This window comes from Sceloporus occidentalis, unplaced genomic scaffold (assembly GCF_023333645.1).
Source record: "Sceloporus occidentalis isolate IW3139 unplaced genomic scaffold, rSceOcc1.0.p SCAF_34, whole genome shotgun sequence".
Lineage (NCBI taxonomy): Eukaryota > Metazoa > Chordata > Lepidosauria > Squamata > Phrynosomatidae > Sceloporus > Sceloporus occidentalis.
Genome location: NW_028317014.1, coordinates 4,018,306 through 4,035,272, shown reverse-complemented (window position 1 = coordinate 4,035,272; position 16,967 = coordinate 4,018,306). Strand labels below are relative to the sequence as shown.

At 40.7% G+C, this 16,967-nt stretch overlaps 1 protein-coding gene across 1 annotated transcript; it reads left to right on the top strand.

Moving 5' to 3' along the window:
• The first annotated feature begins 1,881 nt into the window (after positions 1 to 1,881).
• On the top strand, positions 1,882 to 16,595 carry LOC149298164 (LON peptidase N-terminal domain and RING finger protein 3-like). Its single transcript, XM_089487641.1, has 11 exons — positions 1,882 to 2,509; positions 8,701 to 8,819; positions 9,078 to 9,200; positions 10,370 to 10,607; positions 11,235 to 11,313; positions 12,902 to 13,016; positions 13,835 to 13,956; positions 14,270 to 14,428; positions 15,160 to 15,322; positions 15,450 to 15,599; positions 16,440 to 16,595. Exons 1-11 carry the CDS (start codon positions 1,882 to 1,884, stop codon positions 16,593 to 16,595), a joined length of 2,052 nt encoding a protein of 683 aa, XP_089343767.1.
• The last annotated feature ends 372 nt before the right edge of the window (positions 16,596 to 16,967 follow it).

Sequence of the window (16,967 nt, the reverse complement as noted above, 5' to 3'; positions counted from 1 at the left end):
TTATTGATTAAACCTTGAAAACCTTGAATGAAAAGCCTGCATAGTAATAGAATTAAAGCCTTCAGAAAGGGTAAGATCCCATTTTACCAGATAATCTACTATTGTACTATTACCTGTTTATTAACCCCAAATGAGGATGAGGAGAAAAGTTCTAACTTGTAGCGTCAGCTGCAACTTGGCATCATGAAATGCTCCTGCCCTTGAACTTGACCCTGTATCTCGCTCTTGTATCCCATTTGCCCTGTTCCCGCTATCATACCCATTTGATTAGTTCTGATCTATAACTTTTGATTTCCCTTGGTTACTTCTGATATGACTCAAGCAAACACATTGCTTCCTTCACTACATAATAAAGAGGCTGCCAACATGCTGTCAGCTGATTTATTGTGATATAAGACAGTTGGCATACTGGTAGAAAATCATGATCAATGATCACAGATACCCCCCTTATAAAACACCCTCTTTCCAAATAAATAAATGTAAAATAAAAATAAGGAAATAAAAAGGCCTGCTTGATGCCAAATTTGCCCAAACAGTCATGGTTGTGGCAGCAGGGAGCCCTCTGATGAGCTTGTGAATTACACATGGTGACCACAGATCTGTTTTAACCCCCTCCAATTGGTGCTCCATTACAAATTTCCCCACGTCGGAGTAGAGCCAGGGCCTAGTCCAATTGTAAGGAATGGAGCTGTCCCACTTTTTACACTTGAGTTGCCTCCACAGGAGCGAGACATGCAGTACGTCTCGGAGAGTCCTGCACACGCAGTTACATAAAAGAAGGTCCTCAGCAGGGTAGGGATGTCAGGAACTCCTTTGCCTCCCACACGAGGCTCCTTTACTGAGCACTTTACTCTGTCCATTTTCCAGCCCTAGATGGAGTGGAAAACTGCCTTGTTTATATAAGGCTTGGTGGCCAGGAAAGGCCAGGCCTGAGCCACATACTACCGAACAGAAGAAATCTTGTTGCACATCACCAGCATTTAACTTTGATGGTGAGATCTCTGAGTCTCCACTATCCAAATTTCTGCTTTACTGTATCGAGTCTCTACTCTACTCTACTCTACTCAAAACCAGTCTCCCAGGATCGTTAGGAACATGATGGCAAATGGTAGCGGCCAGATGTCAGGTCGCATTGGCTGAACAGCATGGTCTCTGACGTCCCGCAGTTGACCTTTGCGTCTGAAGCTCTGCTTACCAATACTGTTACTTGAGTGGCAGACCGCGTCCAGCCGCCGGCAAGGTATGAGCGGCAGCACTCCATCTATAAAGACGTAACGTGCCGCCTAGCCATCCGCAGTCCGGCTCTGCGGAAGATGATGTCACTGGCCAACTTGGTCCGAAGTTCTGCTGGGGGAGTTAATACAATAGTTTGTAAACTCTGCTTACAGGCTATTCTATCAACTCTACATACATTCCTTAAATCCTTAAAGTGCTTTTGAATATGAGGCATCAAAGAGTTAAGCTATGCATTCTGCCGCAACATACACATTCACACGCTTTCACTACGACCCCCGAGCTCTAGTCTGATTTATGTGTTCTTTTCCATGTATGTGCCCCGCTCCCTGCGGGTACAGGTAATGTGTGTCCCCCCCCCCCCGGCCGGCTGCGGCGAGTGGCCCGCCTGGGATCCGGCATTATATTCCCATTACTGACAATGACACAGAACTGCAACCTTGTTACAAAACAGTAAGGTTTTGTAACATTTTGAAGGCTCGGTAACCAATAGGAGGCGCCGCTGGGGGTCACGTGACGCCGTTTTATATAACACTTGGCTAGAAGGCTCTTATTAGCCGTATTGCAGGAATGGAGCTGCACAAAGCCCCTGGGGGAGCAGCCAAGGTAGAGGACCCGCTCGCCTGATCCCTGCCTCGGGGAGACGCCATGGGCACGCAGGGCGCGGACAACAGATTCATGCTGTGGTTTGCGGCTCAGGCTTTTCAAGTGAAAAACTTCCAGCTGGCTTGTGAGATCTACGACAGGCATGTGAAGGAGCAGGAGTCCGGGGATGGGGACTGGGAAGAGCTGCTCCGCAGGGCTGACTGCTTGGCATGTGCTGGCAGACTGCAGGATGCCTGTGATCTGTATCAGAGAGCTGCTGCCCATCACAAGGTCACTGCCGATCAGCTGGAGCTTCTTGTATCGTGTCTGGCGAAAGACGTGAGGAGCAGAGAGGGTCTGCCCCGTCCTCCCACACACAGGTGGGGCATCCTGAGCTGCCGGGACTGCCAGGGCATCCTATACGAGCCGGTGACTCGCACCTGTGGACATACGTTCTGTAAGAAGTGCCTGGAGAAGTGCGTGGCCACAGAGTGCACAATATGCAAGGAGATCGAATGCCCCGAAGACCCCATCCGACACCACAGGGTCAACGTGCTCCTCTCCAACATCATCTGCAAGCGCTTCCCTATGGAAGTCCAAGCCGAGAGTCTCAGGCAGAAAGCCGGCGATCTGATGAAGGAGAACAAACTGGAAGAAGCGCTGGCAAAATGCAACGAAGCAATCGAATTAGGTAATGACTCCTGGTTTTCATAGATAGAACATTGGGAGTCACAACTGTCATCTAGTTGGGCATGAGGGGGACTGATGTCTATAGCAGGTGGAGCAGGTTGCCCACCTCTGGTCATATGACTAATGAGGTGGGCTTTCTACCCAAGGAGAGCCAAATAGATGCCCAGTGCCAGTGGTTTGAGAGTGGGTTGTGGACCTGGGGCAGTCATAGAACCACATCATTTGACTTCTTCCCACTGTGTTTTTGGCTTCAGACCTTATATAAATCTGAATATGTGTAAGCAAATATAGAGGTACAGAATGGAATGTTTGTGTTTTTATTTGGGTGGCACTGGAGGACATGTAGTTAGTGACCCAGAGCTTACAATCTAACCCTGTAGTCTGTTTTGAGCAAATGCAGTGTGTTGGACCAGATCACTTGTTGATAAGTATGATACTAAACTCCCCACTAGTTCGGTACTTATTAAATGCCTTTTGTGGATTATCGGTATTGCTTTAGTAGCTCCCAGGAAAATAACAGTATTGTACCCCACAGTTCCATTAACCACAATGCCGATACTCCCAGCACTCTCTGCCAGCCCTTTGAATTGAGGCATATAGACACTGCCGTGGAATACATTGCTCATTGTCCAGGTGCTCCAAACGATAGGCCTGTGACTTAGTGATCTTATACTGCCGATAAGAACCATTCTGCCCATCTGATCTGTCCATTTTTCCTGATGAGACTCCGTTTTGGTCTCATCTTGGTTCAGAAAAGATTTATGCCTATGCAATGCACATTTAAATTCCCCCACTGTATTTACCTCTACCACCTCTACTAGGAGGCTGTTCCACTTATCTACCAACCTCTCAGAAAAGAAAAACTTCCTTATATTATCTAGTTCTTTTGCTGATTCTTTGCTGTGAATTTAAATCACAAAGCGGCGGGTTTACAGTGCTCGCAAGGACAATTTACCAACATCACATCTACTTGTGATATGAAAACGTAAAAATATATCGATGAAGACCCAGATTCAATGAGTATGAAACGTATCCAATTCGGCAAATCTAGTCCTTTTTTCCCCCTCTACCCCTCGGCTCTTCTTTAATGTGCCTTCTTGTTATATAAGTTATATTAAATGTGGATTCAGGATCGTACGGGATTGCGTTAACACAACGCCAACAATCCTATACGCATCCAGAAAAATAATGACAAAGTCCACGTAGCAGATGCAGCTTCTCAGTGACCACCTCTAGAAAGCTACTTTCCTTTGAATCTTTTATTATACGACCTCACAATAATTTCTTCTCTAATATAACATAACCACCACTCCTGCCCCAAATGATCTTGCATTTCTCCTGAGCTTTAACTCAACCAAAACCCCCTTTTTTTTGCTTTTGTATGATGATAATCCACGTTCAGTACCGGAACACAGAGTCTTTTGTGTCTGTCTGGCTTGCTGCGGTCAGACAGGGTATCGGAGGGTTTAAATGCCTGGGACCAGCTTGTTGACATTATAACATTACATTCCCCGCAGATCCGGTCCCAGACTATTAATATGGCACTCCTGACCTGTTTGCTCCTTGAAAGTGTTGCTATGTTGAGAAAGTGGGTCAGGAGAGTACAGTTGCATAAGCATGAAGGCGGCATGTTCTTCTCTCTACCCCTCCTCCCATTGTGTGCTTGTGTAAGCAGCGAGGTAACAAAGATCTGGGTCAAACATTTGGAGAATCCTTCCGAGAAACACGCTGATTTCATATATATCGCTAAATAATTTTACTATAGGGTTACTAATAGTGTTGGGTGCAGCGAAACATGAAAACCTGGAACTTGGCAGCAGGTAAGAACCATCCGGTCCATCTAGACTGCCCATTTCCACTGATGTAAAGACTTGGAGTGTAACCAGCCCTAAGGTCGTGTCTTAGATTCAGGGTAGCTTTATGCCTACCCCATGCGTGTTTAATTCCCCTCACTGTATTAGCCTCTACCACTTCTGATGGGTGGCTGTCCCATTTACCTACCACCCTCTCGGTAAAGTAAAGCTTCCTTGCATCTAAACCTCTGACCTTCTAGTTTTAGACTATGACCTCTTAATCTAACATTTCCCCTCCTTTGAAATAAACCTCCCTCCTGTACTTTGTTAAAGTAGGCTCAGATCTAGCATTCATACATGAATAGTTTGGCAATTACAGCCTCGGGGAAAGGCATTAAATGACGTTACGTAAACTATACACCCCTCGAACTTGATAATAATATTGATGTTAATATTGTTTTATGAGCTCCAGATAATTTACTTATACAACCCTTTTTTACATAACTGTCAGACCTTGTATAACACGTAACTTCGGACTAGATATCATACTTTGGCAATAAAAAAACAAACAAACAAAAAAAACCGCTTAATTGGAACTTGTTTTAACCCCTTAACGTCCATTGCCGGGTCAGGCACGTCATGCAAAACGGTCACTTAACGACCTATGACGTGCCTGACACGTCATCAGACTTAAACAAGCTTAGAAAGTGATCAATGATCACTTTCTAAGCTTAAACGGTGTTGCTGTAATGCCTCGATGTCGAGGCATTCAGCAACACCGAGATCGGCATGATGGGCCATGTCTGGCCCCTCCCCGGGGCGTCAACAGCCGCCATACATTGTATGGCGGCGGACGCCCGTTTTAAAAGCGTTTAGGAGGCGATCAACGATCACCTCCTAAACTTCAATGGTGTCGCTGGAATGCCTCGATCAGGAGGCATCCAGCGACACCAAACACTTACCTCTTGATGGACTGTGACCGCTCCGGAGAGCGGTCACAGCCGCAGCTGCACGCAGTCTTCACCATCCGCAAGATGGTGGCGGCCCGGGAAAAAAAATAATAAAGTTGAAAAAGTTCGCTAGACGGTCTCCTGACCTTCTAGAGAACTCTGGCTCCACTTGCTGGTTGAATACAGGTACTGCATTCAACCATACAAGTCAATGGAGGCCAGCTTTCTAATCACTATGTGATTAGTAAAATATTTAAAAAAAAAAATAAAAAAATAAAATAAAAAAAAAAGAAAAAAGAAAAAGCTTAAAAAAAACATGGTAACATTTAAAAATTATTATGCTTTAGAGGAACTATCCAGTTCCAGCAAAATGTAAAAAAAAAGTCCAAAAAGAGTAAAATAAATAAAATTAAAAAATAAAGTTTATTATTATGAGCAAGTGCTAAAATTAGCGCTGTATCTTCCCAAAAATCCTGACGTGGAAAAATTTAAATAAAAGCATTTCAAATACCCAAGGGGTGTCTAATTTAAAAAAATGAATGGTTTGATGGGGTAAATTGGAGTGGCCGGGCTCAAAGATAGGGCATAGGCACAGACTGACCGAAATGGGGGGGGGAAAAAGCGCACTTCCAAAATGTGGCATTTTAACCTCAAACACCAGACAAACCCATACATGTGGGGTATGACTGAACTCGGGAGATGTTCCTGAACACATATTAGGGTGTTGTTTGATAGTGACGTATACCTGGAGCTATAAATTTATACCCAAAATACAATTTGTGTGAAAAAAAAAAAAAAAAAAAAATACTACCACAAAGTGTGGCAAAGGCTGGTGGTAGAATCTGATGCATGGAAAGGGTTAAATACTACCATTTTAAGTACCTTGGGGTGTCTAGTTTTCAAAAATATATGGTTTTATGAGGTAAATTGTAGTGGCCAGGCTCAAAGATAGGGCATAGGCACAGACTAACCAAAATAGGGGAAAAAAAGCGCACTTCCCAAATGTGGCCTTTTAACCCCAAACAGCAGTCAAACCCATGCATGGGTGGTATCACTGTACTCGAGAGATGTTATTGAACACATATTAGGGTGTTGTTTGATAGTGACGTATACCTGGAGCTATAAATGTATACCCAAAGTACAATTTGTGTAAAAAAAAATACCAAAAAAATACTAACACAAAGTGTGGCAAAGGCTGGTGGTAGAATCTCATGCATGGAAAGGGTTAAAATACTAGCATTTGAAATACCTTGGGGTGTCTAGTTTTCAAAAATATATGACTTGATGGGGTAAATTGCATTGGCCGGCTTCAAAAGATACCCGAAATGGCACATGGGGGGAAGAATTACCAGATTTGGAAAAAATGGTTTTGAAATAGCAAAACGCTACCTGTACTTAATGCTCCATAACGTGCAGAAAAAAGCAAAAAAACATAAAAACATTGGGTATTTCTAAACTCAGGACAAATAGTAGAATATATTTAGTAGGGTTTTTCATTAGCTTTTTTGGATGAGTAAAAGATTTTTGGGGTAAAAGTCAGAAAATGTGGGGTTTTTTTACATTTTTCATCATATTTTATTACTTTTTTTATGGGAAATTAGATAATATGATTAAAACAATGGTATCTGAAGAAAGCCCTTCTTGTCCTGAAAAAAACAACATATAATTTGTGTGGGTTCACTAAATGAGTGAAGAGAAAATTACATCTAAACACGAACACCGCAAAAGTATTAAAACAGCCTCGGTCCCAATGGTACAAAAGGTAAAACACAGCCTGGTCCTTAAGGGGTTAAAGGCTGCTGTCTGTATTGTAAAACCTATTTGGTTAAAAGCTCTACGAGTTCAGGGGAATCTGACCAAGTTGCCTGCCATCTGCTATTTTTCACTATGATCTCCTTTTATTTTTAACTCTTCAGTATCTTACTTAGGATAAAACATAAAAAAGGTGAAATATGTGTGAAATTATATTTTGGAAATTCTTTTTTTTCTTTTTTCGTGCAATTCGGTTAATACAATTTACAAAAAATACAATACAATACAATATATTTCTGTGATTGGTTCACTTTAAAAATATGTACAAATGAAAGTCATACCTGCAGGCAGTTAAAGGAAACCCTTGCTAATCTATCTATACTTTTTTATTAGTATTTCTAAATACTGTTTCTGGGACGCGCCGGTCACACTCTCAAGACCTGCTTAATTAACTAGATGGACATATACATCAACACCCTGGTGACTAGGTTCTGTTATTTGAAAATGATAATTAGTTTTTAATGAAAATGCTAGTTATTAATACCATTACTAGACAAATGTTAGTAACGCCGTCAGGTCCGGTAAATGAGATTTTTGGACCACAGGAGGGCACTTTTCCTGGTTAGCATGTTATTGAAATGAAGCTGTGAATTCTCCGAGATGTCATTCCTTCATTTATTTGCTGTCGGCATCGGCAAACCTGTATTGTTTTTGCTATAAGCGTTCTACGTCGCACTAGTCCTTGGTTATTGCAGGACGTTCTATTATATTCACCATGTTCAGTTCATTTGTCTCATTCCTGATTATCTCTACGCCAGATTTCTTACCCTGTATACAACATATTCAGATTTCATTCATTGATGTAAATATTACCTCTGAATTATAAGAGATTATTCACGTTAAGGTGTTTGGGATGATTCCTATGGGACTGAGCTAAAACCTAGAGTAACCGGTGGTCTGTAGCGGAGATGCCCGGCCATTGTTCTGGTATCCTTCCCAGGTTGTTCAGGAACGGTCTTCTGAGCCACCCGGGCAAAAAGGCATGCCTCCCAACTATCCCACTTTGCGCAGGACAGTCCTGATTTTGCCACCAAGCCCAGTGGGATTCTGCGTTCCTGATTTCATTCAGGACGGTAGCGCTGCTGGTTTGAGTGGCGCTGTACTCCCCAAGCTCTGCCCCCCAGCATCCCAGTTTGCCGGGGGGGGGGGGGCATAGAAGGTGGGAGGTATGGTACAGGCAGTTATATTATGAGAAATATATACGGGAAATGTAGAACATAATATAGCTTTCATCTTGTCATATTTTCCCACCCAATGAACTCTAAATGCAGAAAAGGTAGATTACTTCAAACTCTTGGGATAAGGTGACTAATGAGAGAAACCCCTTCCCTGATTGGTGAAAGGGAGACCAATGAGAGAGACACCTACCCTCTCCATATTACGCTATAAGATTTAGCAAAGGCAGCCTTATTGTATGTAGCTGTCTGATGTCTATGTCCCAGCACCTTAACTCACTCTCATCACACCTTTCTCCAATTGGTCACACCTAGCCATGCCTCTAGCTATGCAGCCAAAAACAGAAGTTCAAATGAACACCAGCTGTGGTCCCTGGGCAATCTGCATTCTGCATGGGTGGAAAAGTTGAATGTATAGTCATAGCTACAGAGTTTGTGAGCTTTATATTGCTTTTCTTCCAGTGTCAAGTAACCATTTGCTGTACGGTGACCGCTCTATGATTCACACCAGCTTAAAGTCGTATGAACGTGCTCTGCAAGATGCGGAAACGGCGTGCCAACTTAAGGCATATTGGCTAACAGTAAGTTATTTTCTCTTACAGAATGTGTGAACAAATACAACATTTTCAAAATAATACAATAACAATTGAACTGTTACCATATTTTATTAAATAACTGTGATGAACTTTTAAAGTACACAAAAAGCACAAATTTTAGAAATCTATATTTTTTATAATAAATAAATAAATTTACTTTACTTTAAGGTATAGACTGCAGCTAAGTTATTGTAATAGGGTAACGTTAACCAAATCTAACCAACGTGTTCTACTGTTATTTAGAACCATATGAGAAAAGCACACGCGTTGGTGAATATGGGAAAGCATGAAGACGCTTTAAAAGAATATCTTTTATGTGTAGCAATAGACACAGACAATAAAACCGCAAAACAGGAAGCTCAAAAGGTAAGCAAACAACTACTGGTTATTGTTCATCCATGTCTCTGCTAAGGCAGGGTTTTTGTAACCCAGGGCCACTGTTGATGTGTCATAGGCCAGTGTGATACATATAATGCTATTGCTCTGGCTGGAGAGTGTGTATAAAAAGTGCTCAACGCTGTTCCAGGCAATCCAGTTTTATAAGGAGAACGCTTATACAGTTTTCATGCTGGACCACCCACCTTAGAGGGAGCACTTTTATTGTCTCTCCCCCAGAAGTTTCATCTTCTAGACCAAATATAAAACACCTAGAGCAATACTTTACCAGTACATTACCATTAGGCATCAGATACAATGGGAACCAAAATTAAAATGAATCACCCGTTCCTTTGCCGTGCTGGATCTTCTCATGTGCTGTGGTTCCTGGACCCTAGTTCCACTTTCACAAAATGAGGGGACCATGATGGACACGGAAGCCACGCATCACCACAAGCATTGTGAACAGGGACGTGGCATCATCCTACTGCCTAAGAGCTCTACTCAGAAGCTAGTTTACAAAATATGAATTTACATGGTGGTGACAATTAATTTATTTTGTCTATTTTTTTATTTATTGCCATTTATGTGACAAAAATTTAAAAGGAGAAAAAATGTATGTAATATGTATTCATGATATGGCAAATATTATTGTATCCACAGCTCCTGCTTAGTTTTTTATGTCCAGGGAATAGTGAAGGAGACTTGTCCACAATCCAGAAGATAGTAACACATCCAATAAGATCCAAAGCAAACCTCCCCAGTCCGTTCACCACTCAAGGACCATGCAGTGACATCCAGAGGTTATACACAGTAAGTGATAAATGATTAACACATAATGCATGTGTTGGATATCTAACACCCTAGATTAAAATCAGTTGTCTATCTCACTTTAAATGTGGAGATTTATGTGATTAAAAAATCTATTCAATACCCATTGTGACTTTTAATTTCATGCTAGTACTGGTGGTGAACCCAACATTAAGTGAATGTGATGTCTTCTGATGAGTTGCAAGTGCATGAATAAACAATCAGTGGACATTGATCCATATATGTATCTGAGTAATTTCCATAGCAACTAATAGCAAGTTTGTTCCATTTTCTTAGCCTTAAAATCGATAATAAACAAATAACTCAAAATCTGCTTTGCTTGGAAGCAGGTAAACTGGGGAAATAAGAAATGTTTGGCAGTTTCCGAGGATAAGGTTTTCACCGCCTGCAGCCCTGTTAAGAAGGCATTTCAAATGGAATTTCCAGAAGTGACAAAAGGAGCAGTTTGCTCAGAAGATTCCTCTTTGCTTATTCCATCTAAAGCCAACACATTAAAGAGAAAGCACTGTTCAGATGAAGCAACCGAGGCCAGGGATGCTGATGTGCCATGCAAGCTAATGAAAAGAGGTAAGCCCAACTAAGAGGAAACGCTTAACTTATGCTTTTGATGTGGATCTGATTCTAATGGCCAGAAACACAATGACGGTGGTCTTTATAGTGTCATAAGGCATCCTGACAAACCTTCTCCGATTCCATTCCCATTTCCTAGAGGGGCAATATACAGGAAAGGTTACACGGGACTGATAAAGCGACAAAAGTGGTGCTTTAATGACTCGTAGTGTCACCACATATGATTCCTGTTTTGGTGCCATTTTTATTATGAGTAATATTGAAATGTTTTTTTTATTCAAATATTCAAATATTTATTTATTGATTTCCCATAAAAAAGGAAATCATACGGGGTACAGAAAATAAAAAGGACAAGGGATATTGCACATTGTATTCGGAAATATACTTATATAATTGATTATATTAAACTCATTTCATTATGACTGACCAATGGTAAAAAAAAAAAAGGGAGAGAGCCGGGGGTAACTATTATTATATGTTTATAAATTATTTATTTTAAGGATCCAGTCCTCATAAGTTGCTATTCTTCTATAATAAGTCTGGCTAACCCATCCTAACCCTTTTTTGCATTTGTAATTGAAATAATATTTAATATTGAAATGTTTTTTAATCTCTCTCTAACAGATATACCACCGGCATACGATTGTATCTCTATTTCTCCATCCATTGAGCCATCTGATCTGGATTGTCCCCTCTGTATGAGGTATGGTTTGTCCCCCCCCCCCCAGATGATTACCCTGAATAATTGTGTATATCCCACAAGGGTCCCCAGTATGAACGTTGCTTTACTGCAGCATTACGCCTAGATAGACAGACAGATATTATCATTTGGGAATCTGTACAGGCAGGTTACTTTTCCGACTTATGGAAGGCTGCATTAGAAAGGCCAGGCTAGGATTCCAGGTGCACCTAAATCACTTCTAGTGGAACCACACAGATAATGAGATGATAAAAAGGCTTTGTATGGGGTGCAAAGGCATACAACGGAAGGGGCATAAGGGTAAAATGGGTAAAAAGTAAGAGGAACGTTGCCAAAATAGGCAGAGTGTGGATGAGTTAGTTCAATTTTGCTTCTTGTGGGGGTCCTAGAAATATGGCACATGGGCACACGTCTGGTAAATTTAGCCTTGGCTTGGAGGCCGTGTATCAAGAAATAACATTAATTGTGAATAGTTGCAGAAATAAAACCTAGCAGGTCTTTTATTTTATTACTTACAAAGAAAAAACACAGAAACTTTTATGAAGCTCTTTTTGAGATTGTGTAGCAACAACCTATAATTGTCTGCTTTTATGCCACATAACAATTAAGTATTTGTAGGTAAATTATGATTGAAGCAGTTTTATATCTTTAAACAATTATTTCTGTTTATATATTTGATACAAAATTGTTTTTTTTTTCATACTTAGTTTATTCAGGAACTTCAGCTCATCATATTAACTATGTATGATGCATTGCCAATATTCCTGTAGAAAAACACCATGGCGGTCAGATCCTTATAAACCATTGGTCACCATTTAGTGAATAAAGCAAGCATGAGGTCATAAAGAAAGCCAGATGGGGCACAACTGACTTATGGGTTTGCAATGCAGGAAACGTGGTTATGTTTTTCATTTAAACTAATATGTTGTAAGACAAATGTAAAAATGCATTATATAATATGTCTCTCATATGCTTTACAATATTATAGGATACATTAATAAGTGGCGGGCCAACAGTACCAGTTCTCTTAGAACAATACAGGATGTGTTAATGTTTTTAATACAGATTAAACAGGGTGACTCTTTTTCCTACAAAGCCACTGTATTAGGCAGAAGTGATCCAAGGGTCAGATTACCTTTCCACTTACCCCTGGGCACAAAGGTCCCTGGCATTGGCGCATGTATCAGATAGGCAGAGCATGATGGGAAAGGGGCACAGAGTGGGCAAAGCTTCCAGAATATGGGGAAAGCAAAGGCAGACATGGGCATCCCTCAACACCTGGGGCTCCATGCTCAGTAGGAAAATCTGACCTTGGATGATTTACTAATCACAGTCAATATCTTAAGGAGGTGCATTACATGGTGATAAGTATTTGCAGTAAACGGCAGCATTATTAGAATGAAAAGGGAAAAGAAGAATTTCAGAGCTGCCGCACAGGATAGGAAATTAGTGTTTGCTTGAACACAGAGCTCAGGTCGTTTGTCGTCTGGTTACGTACCAGAAAAGATTCCCAAATTGCTTAATTACTTTACCTTCGTGTCCCTTCATGTTGCAAGATATTGTTTTTCTCTGTTTTTTTCCCCGTCCTCAGGCTGTTGTATGAACCAATTACCACAATCTGCGGTCACACATACTGCTTGAAGTGTCTTGAAAGAAGCCTGGACCACAGTCCAAACTGTCCCCTATGCAAGAAGGATCTATGTGAGGTTAGTTTTTTATTTGCCCTTATATATTGTACTCTTTATAAAGCCAGTTTGAAATTGTTACATTTCAGCCACTTAAAGCTGAATTATTAGATCTGTAAATATGCTCATTGGGCGCTCCCAGGGAGCAAATTTAATGTATTTTGGTGCTCATATAGTCCCCTAAAGTACACCAATACAATAGGTCTTTAAAGGGCAAGTCCCATAGAAAAAATGTTTTCTCCTTGAGCACAAAACACAGTGCTGTATACACATACCTGGGAACATCCAGGCTCCAGCTACCCGGAGCCCCCTCTTTTCGGGCTGCAGGTAGGTGCTCCGGCTGATGTTGGTGGGCAATGCCCTCTGTGGTGACCCGGAAAAGTGCCACTGCACCTAGAGTTCCCAGGTATGTGTACAGTATATACAATACAGCTTAGCTGCCAGTCATGTGATATTTTGGACAATCTTTGGAAGGCCCTATCTTAAGTGAAAAGAGATAATTATAAATAAAGAAAGACCCGTAATACTTTTGATCACAACTTTGTTAATGAGCAAGAAGTGATATACATTTAAGCCATGCTTTATCCTCCCACATTCTTTGGGGAGGGTAAGATCATAGAATCATGGGGGCCCTAAGAGCTGCTTATATGGTATCACCACCCCTACATACATACATTGAGTATATACGGTACATCGAAAAGCATGTCTGAACAGATCTCACCATTTGTATTCATATTGTTATGTTTGGAGGAGAAATATTGATTTTAAGTGTTATTTTGTGTCAGCTCATTAAAACAAATTTATTGAAATATCTTTCCATTGTATCTTCTCTTTTTCAGTACTTGATTCAGAGAAAGTTTTGTAAAACGGACATCATAGAAAGTCTAATAGCTAATTATTTCCCTGATGAGCTGAAAGACAGAAAAACTGTTTATGAAGAGGAGATGGCTGAACTTTCAAAGTAAGCCGGGTTCTCGGTCAATAGTCCCTGTTGATATTAGGATGTGGGAAGATCGTAGACAAACAGAGACCAGGAGATTTAGGGGCCAATAAATTGGGATTATAGAAACAAAGAATTTGACTGCAGAATAAGAATGATTTGGCCTGTCTAGTCTGATCATGTTTTCTGATGTAGAGACCTTAATCAGACCTTGGTCTAGCCTTCTAGACTTCTTAATTGTGAAAGTAACTTTAAAGTTGAACGAGAAAGAAAAGTTAATTCTTTGTATATAACTAAAACTTTCCTAACATCTATACTTTTTTTTTTTTTTAAGCTTGAATAAAAATGTTCCTATATTTGTCTGTACGATGGCCTTTCCCACCGTTCCATGTCCGTTGCACATATATGAACCATGCTATCGCTTGATGATCCGAAGATGTATGGAAACTGGTACAAAACAGTTTGGGATGTGCATTGGAGACCCTGTGAAAGGGTGAGTTATCTTAAATTACCCGTATTTTTTTTTTATTCATTGCACATGTATTCCACACGTTTAGTGTTGTCATTTAGCGGTGTCACAAAAGGGTCTAGAAAAATCTGTATTTATGTATTTTTTTTACTAGCTTGACTTGATAAGGAGATATAGCTTACCCCTTTGGGGTTAAAAACGATCAGAATCTGGGATGTACATAAAAGATAAAAGAAACAAATAATAGTACAGCCTGTGTGCAACACAAATTAAACACAGGTTGCACTATTTGTTTCTTTTATCTTTTATGTACATCCCGGATTCTGATCGTTTTTAACCCCAAAGGGGTAAGCTATATCTTCTTATTCGCTCCACTCATAGGGTGGGTTACACCACCTCTATTCTCTTCTGCATTATTGTTTTTGTGTGGGACAGCGGGATTCCCAGCGGGATTCCCAGCGGGAGTGTTGTAGCGATTTGTACACATCTTAGACCCTGCCTTTTTACTCTGTATATAGCTTAAGTTGTAGGTAAGGTAAATCTTACATATTGTCATGTGAGAATAAAATGCATTGAAAGGTCTAATTATATTTATTTTACATTACGTCTACAGTCACGATAATATAATAAGCCCAGTCTTATCTTTTTTTTCTTCTCCAGGATATATAGCTATATTAATTTCGGAAGTGGTTTCAACTCCATCACTTTGTATTATGTACTGAAGATTAAATGCACTACATTTCTCCCGTCTTTAGATTTGCAGATTACGGCTGCATGTTGGAGATCCGAAACGTGGATTTCTTTCTAGATGGCCGTTCGGTGGTAGACAGTATTGGAAGGAGAAGGTTTAAAGTTCTACAGCACAGCCAACGTGATGGTTATAACACAGCTGACATTGAATACATCGAGGATCAAAAGGTCCGTTTAAATTGAATCTGAAGCATTATACAAAAGGCTAGTTATGATAACCAGAAATATCACTGAGTGCTGAATTAACTGCGGTTTATTCTAACACATTGTAACACATTTGTTGCTGATATTCCAGGTACAGGGAGAGGATTATGCAGAGCTGCTCGCTTTGCATGATACGGTTTATGATCAGGCGTGTGCTTGGTTTAGTATTTTAAAGCCAGCACTGAAAAGTCGGATTCTAAAACACTTTGGTCCTATGCCTGAGAAGGAGTCTGATATCCAGGTAAATTACTTTCACATTTATTGTCTTATCCTAAAGCCACTCCATGTGATTCAGGGATTTTGCTAGACTATGGTGACCAGATGCCCAATTTCAAGGGCATTTCTCTGATTGAGAAATCTCGCCCCAGCTACTGTTCCTTCCAGGACGAGGTTTGTTAACATACATATAATTAATAACTAATGACTATTTTGAGTTCCTGGGGTCATTGTGTCATCTCTTGTTGGTTGTTTGGGGAGCTCATCTCTGTATTTTGTGTACAGGGTGGGAGGGAGGACCTGTATGATAGTGTTGTGTGCAGAGCGGAGGAGGGGCTGTTGGATAGTGTTGTGGGGGGTAGGAGGCTCCTGGACAATATGGGGTGGTGTTGGAGAGGCTGTCGGACAGTGTTGTGTGTGTGTGTGTGAGGTGGGGAGGGGCTGCTGAATAGCATTTTGGATGGTGAGTGGACAGTGTTGTGAAGGATTAGGGGCTCCTGGATAGTATGTGTTGTGGTAAAAAAGAGAGAGAACAAGAGGGTTAGAGAAGAAAGCAAGAGAAAAGAAAGAGAGAGAGAGGGAAAGAAAAAGTAACAGCATGAGGGAGAAGAAAAGAGTGCACTTCATTTTAATGACTGGCACATATACAAATGACTATATAATAACATTATGCTTAGTAGCTGTGGGATGCTGCAATATATACTTAGAGACAGGAATACAGTGTTCCAGGCACCCCAGGCATCTCTATTTTAAGTGTTGTTTGAATATCCGTTATGTAACTGCTGTAAACATTTCTGTATTGTGTCAAACTTGTACAGAGTAGTATTCTGTATTCTGCATTCTACATGTTGCCTTCTTCTTTTAGGCAACCCCTAATGGTCCTGCGTGGTGTTGGTGGATGGTTGCTGTTCTTCCTCTCGAGAGTAAGGCGCAGCTCCCTTTTCTTGCTATGACATCATTGAAAGATCGCCTGACAACCATCAAGCGGGTCTTGCTGCTTCTGCGTACAAGACCCCGATAATTCCATTACACAAGCCTCATACTCCACGGTGCGCCATTTTTATCATACATAAGTGTGTCTGTGGCGCACATCGCAGGGCTCCCTGCCCAGTTTCACTCATTTACAATAGATTATTTTTTCTCCACATTTTTGAATGATTACTTTTTCATTGATTTATGAAAATACAGCAAAACAAACATTAACTAGAAACGCCATATGCTTTGAAACAGTGAATTCAGCACACTTTTGATACATTTTTGTTATACAAAACACAGATTAGTACAGTTCTGTACATAATTCTGACCACCATTTATGCCTGATCAGTTTTTTTTACCACCATTCTGATTTCACCAGCTTTTATGTATTTGATTTGTAAAATGAAGATACAACGCA

Bases quoted from the DNA above. Each gene is read 5' to 3' on its own strand.
- LOC149298164 (XM_089487641.1), top strand. From the start codon at position 1,882: ATGGGCACGCAGGGCGCGGACAACAGATTCATGCTGTGGTTTGCGGCT. The intron at 8,820-9,077 runs GTAAGTTATTTT...ACTGTTATTTAG, and splicing joins TTAAGGCATATTGGCTAACA to AACCATATGAGAAAAGCACA. The intron at 13,017-13,834 runs GTTAGTTTTTTA...TCTCTTTTTCAG, and splicing joins GCAAGAAGGATCTATGTGAG to TACTTGATTCAGAGAAAGTT.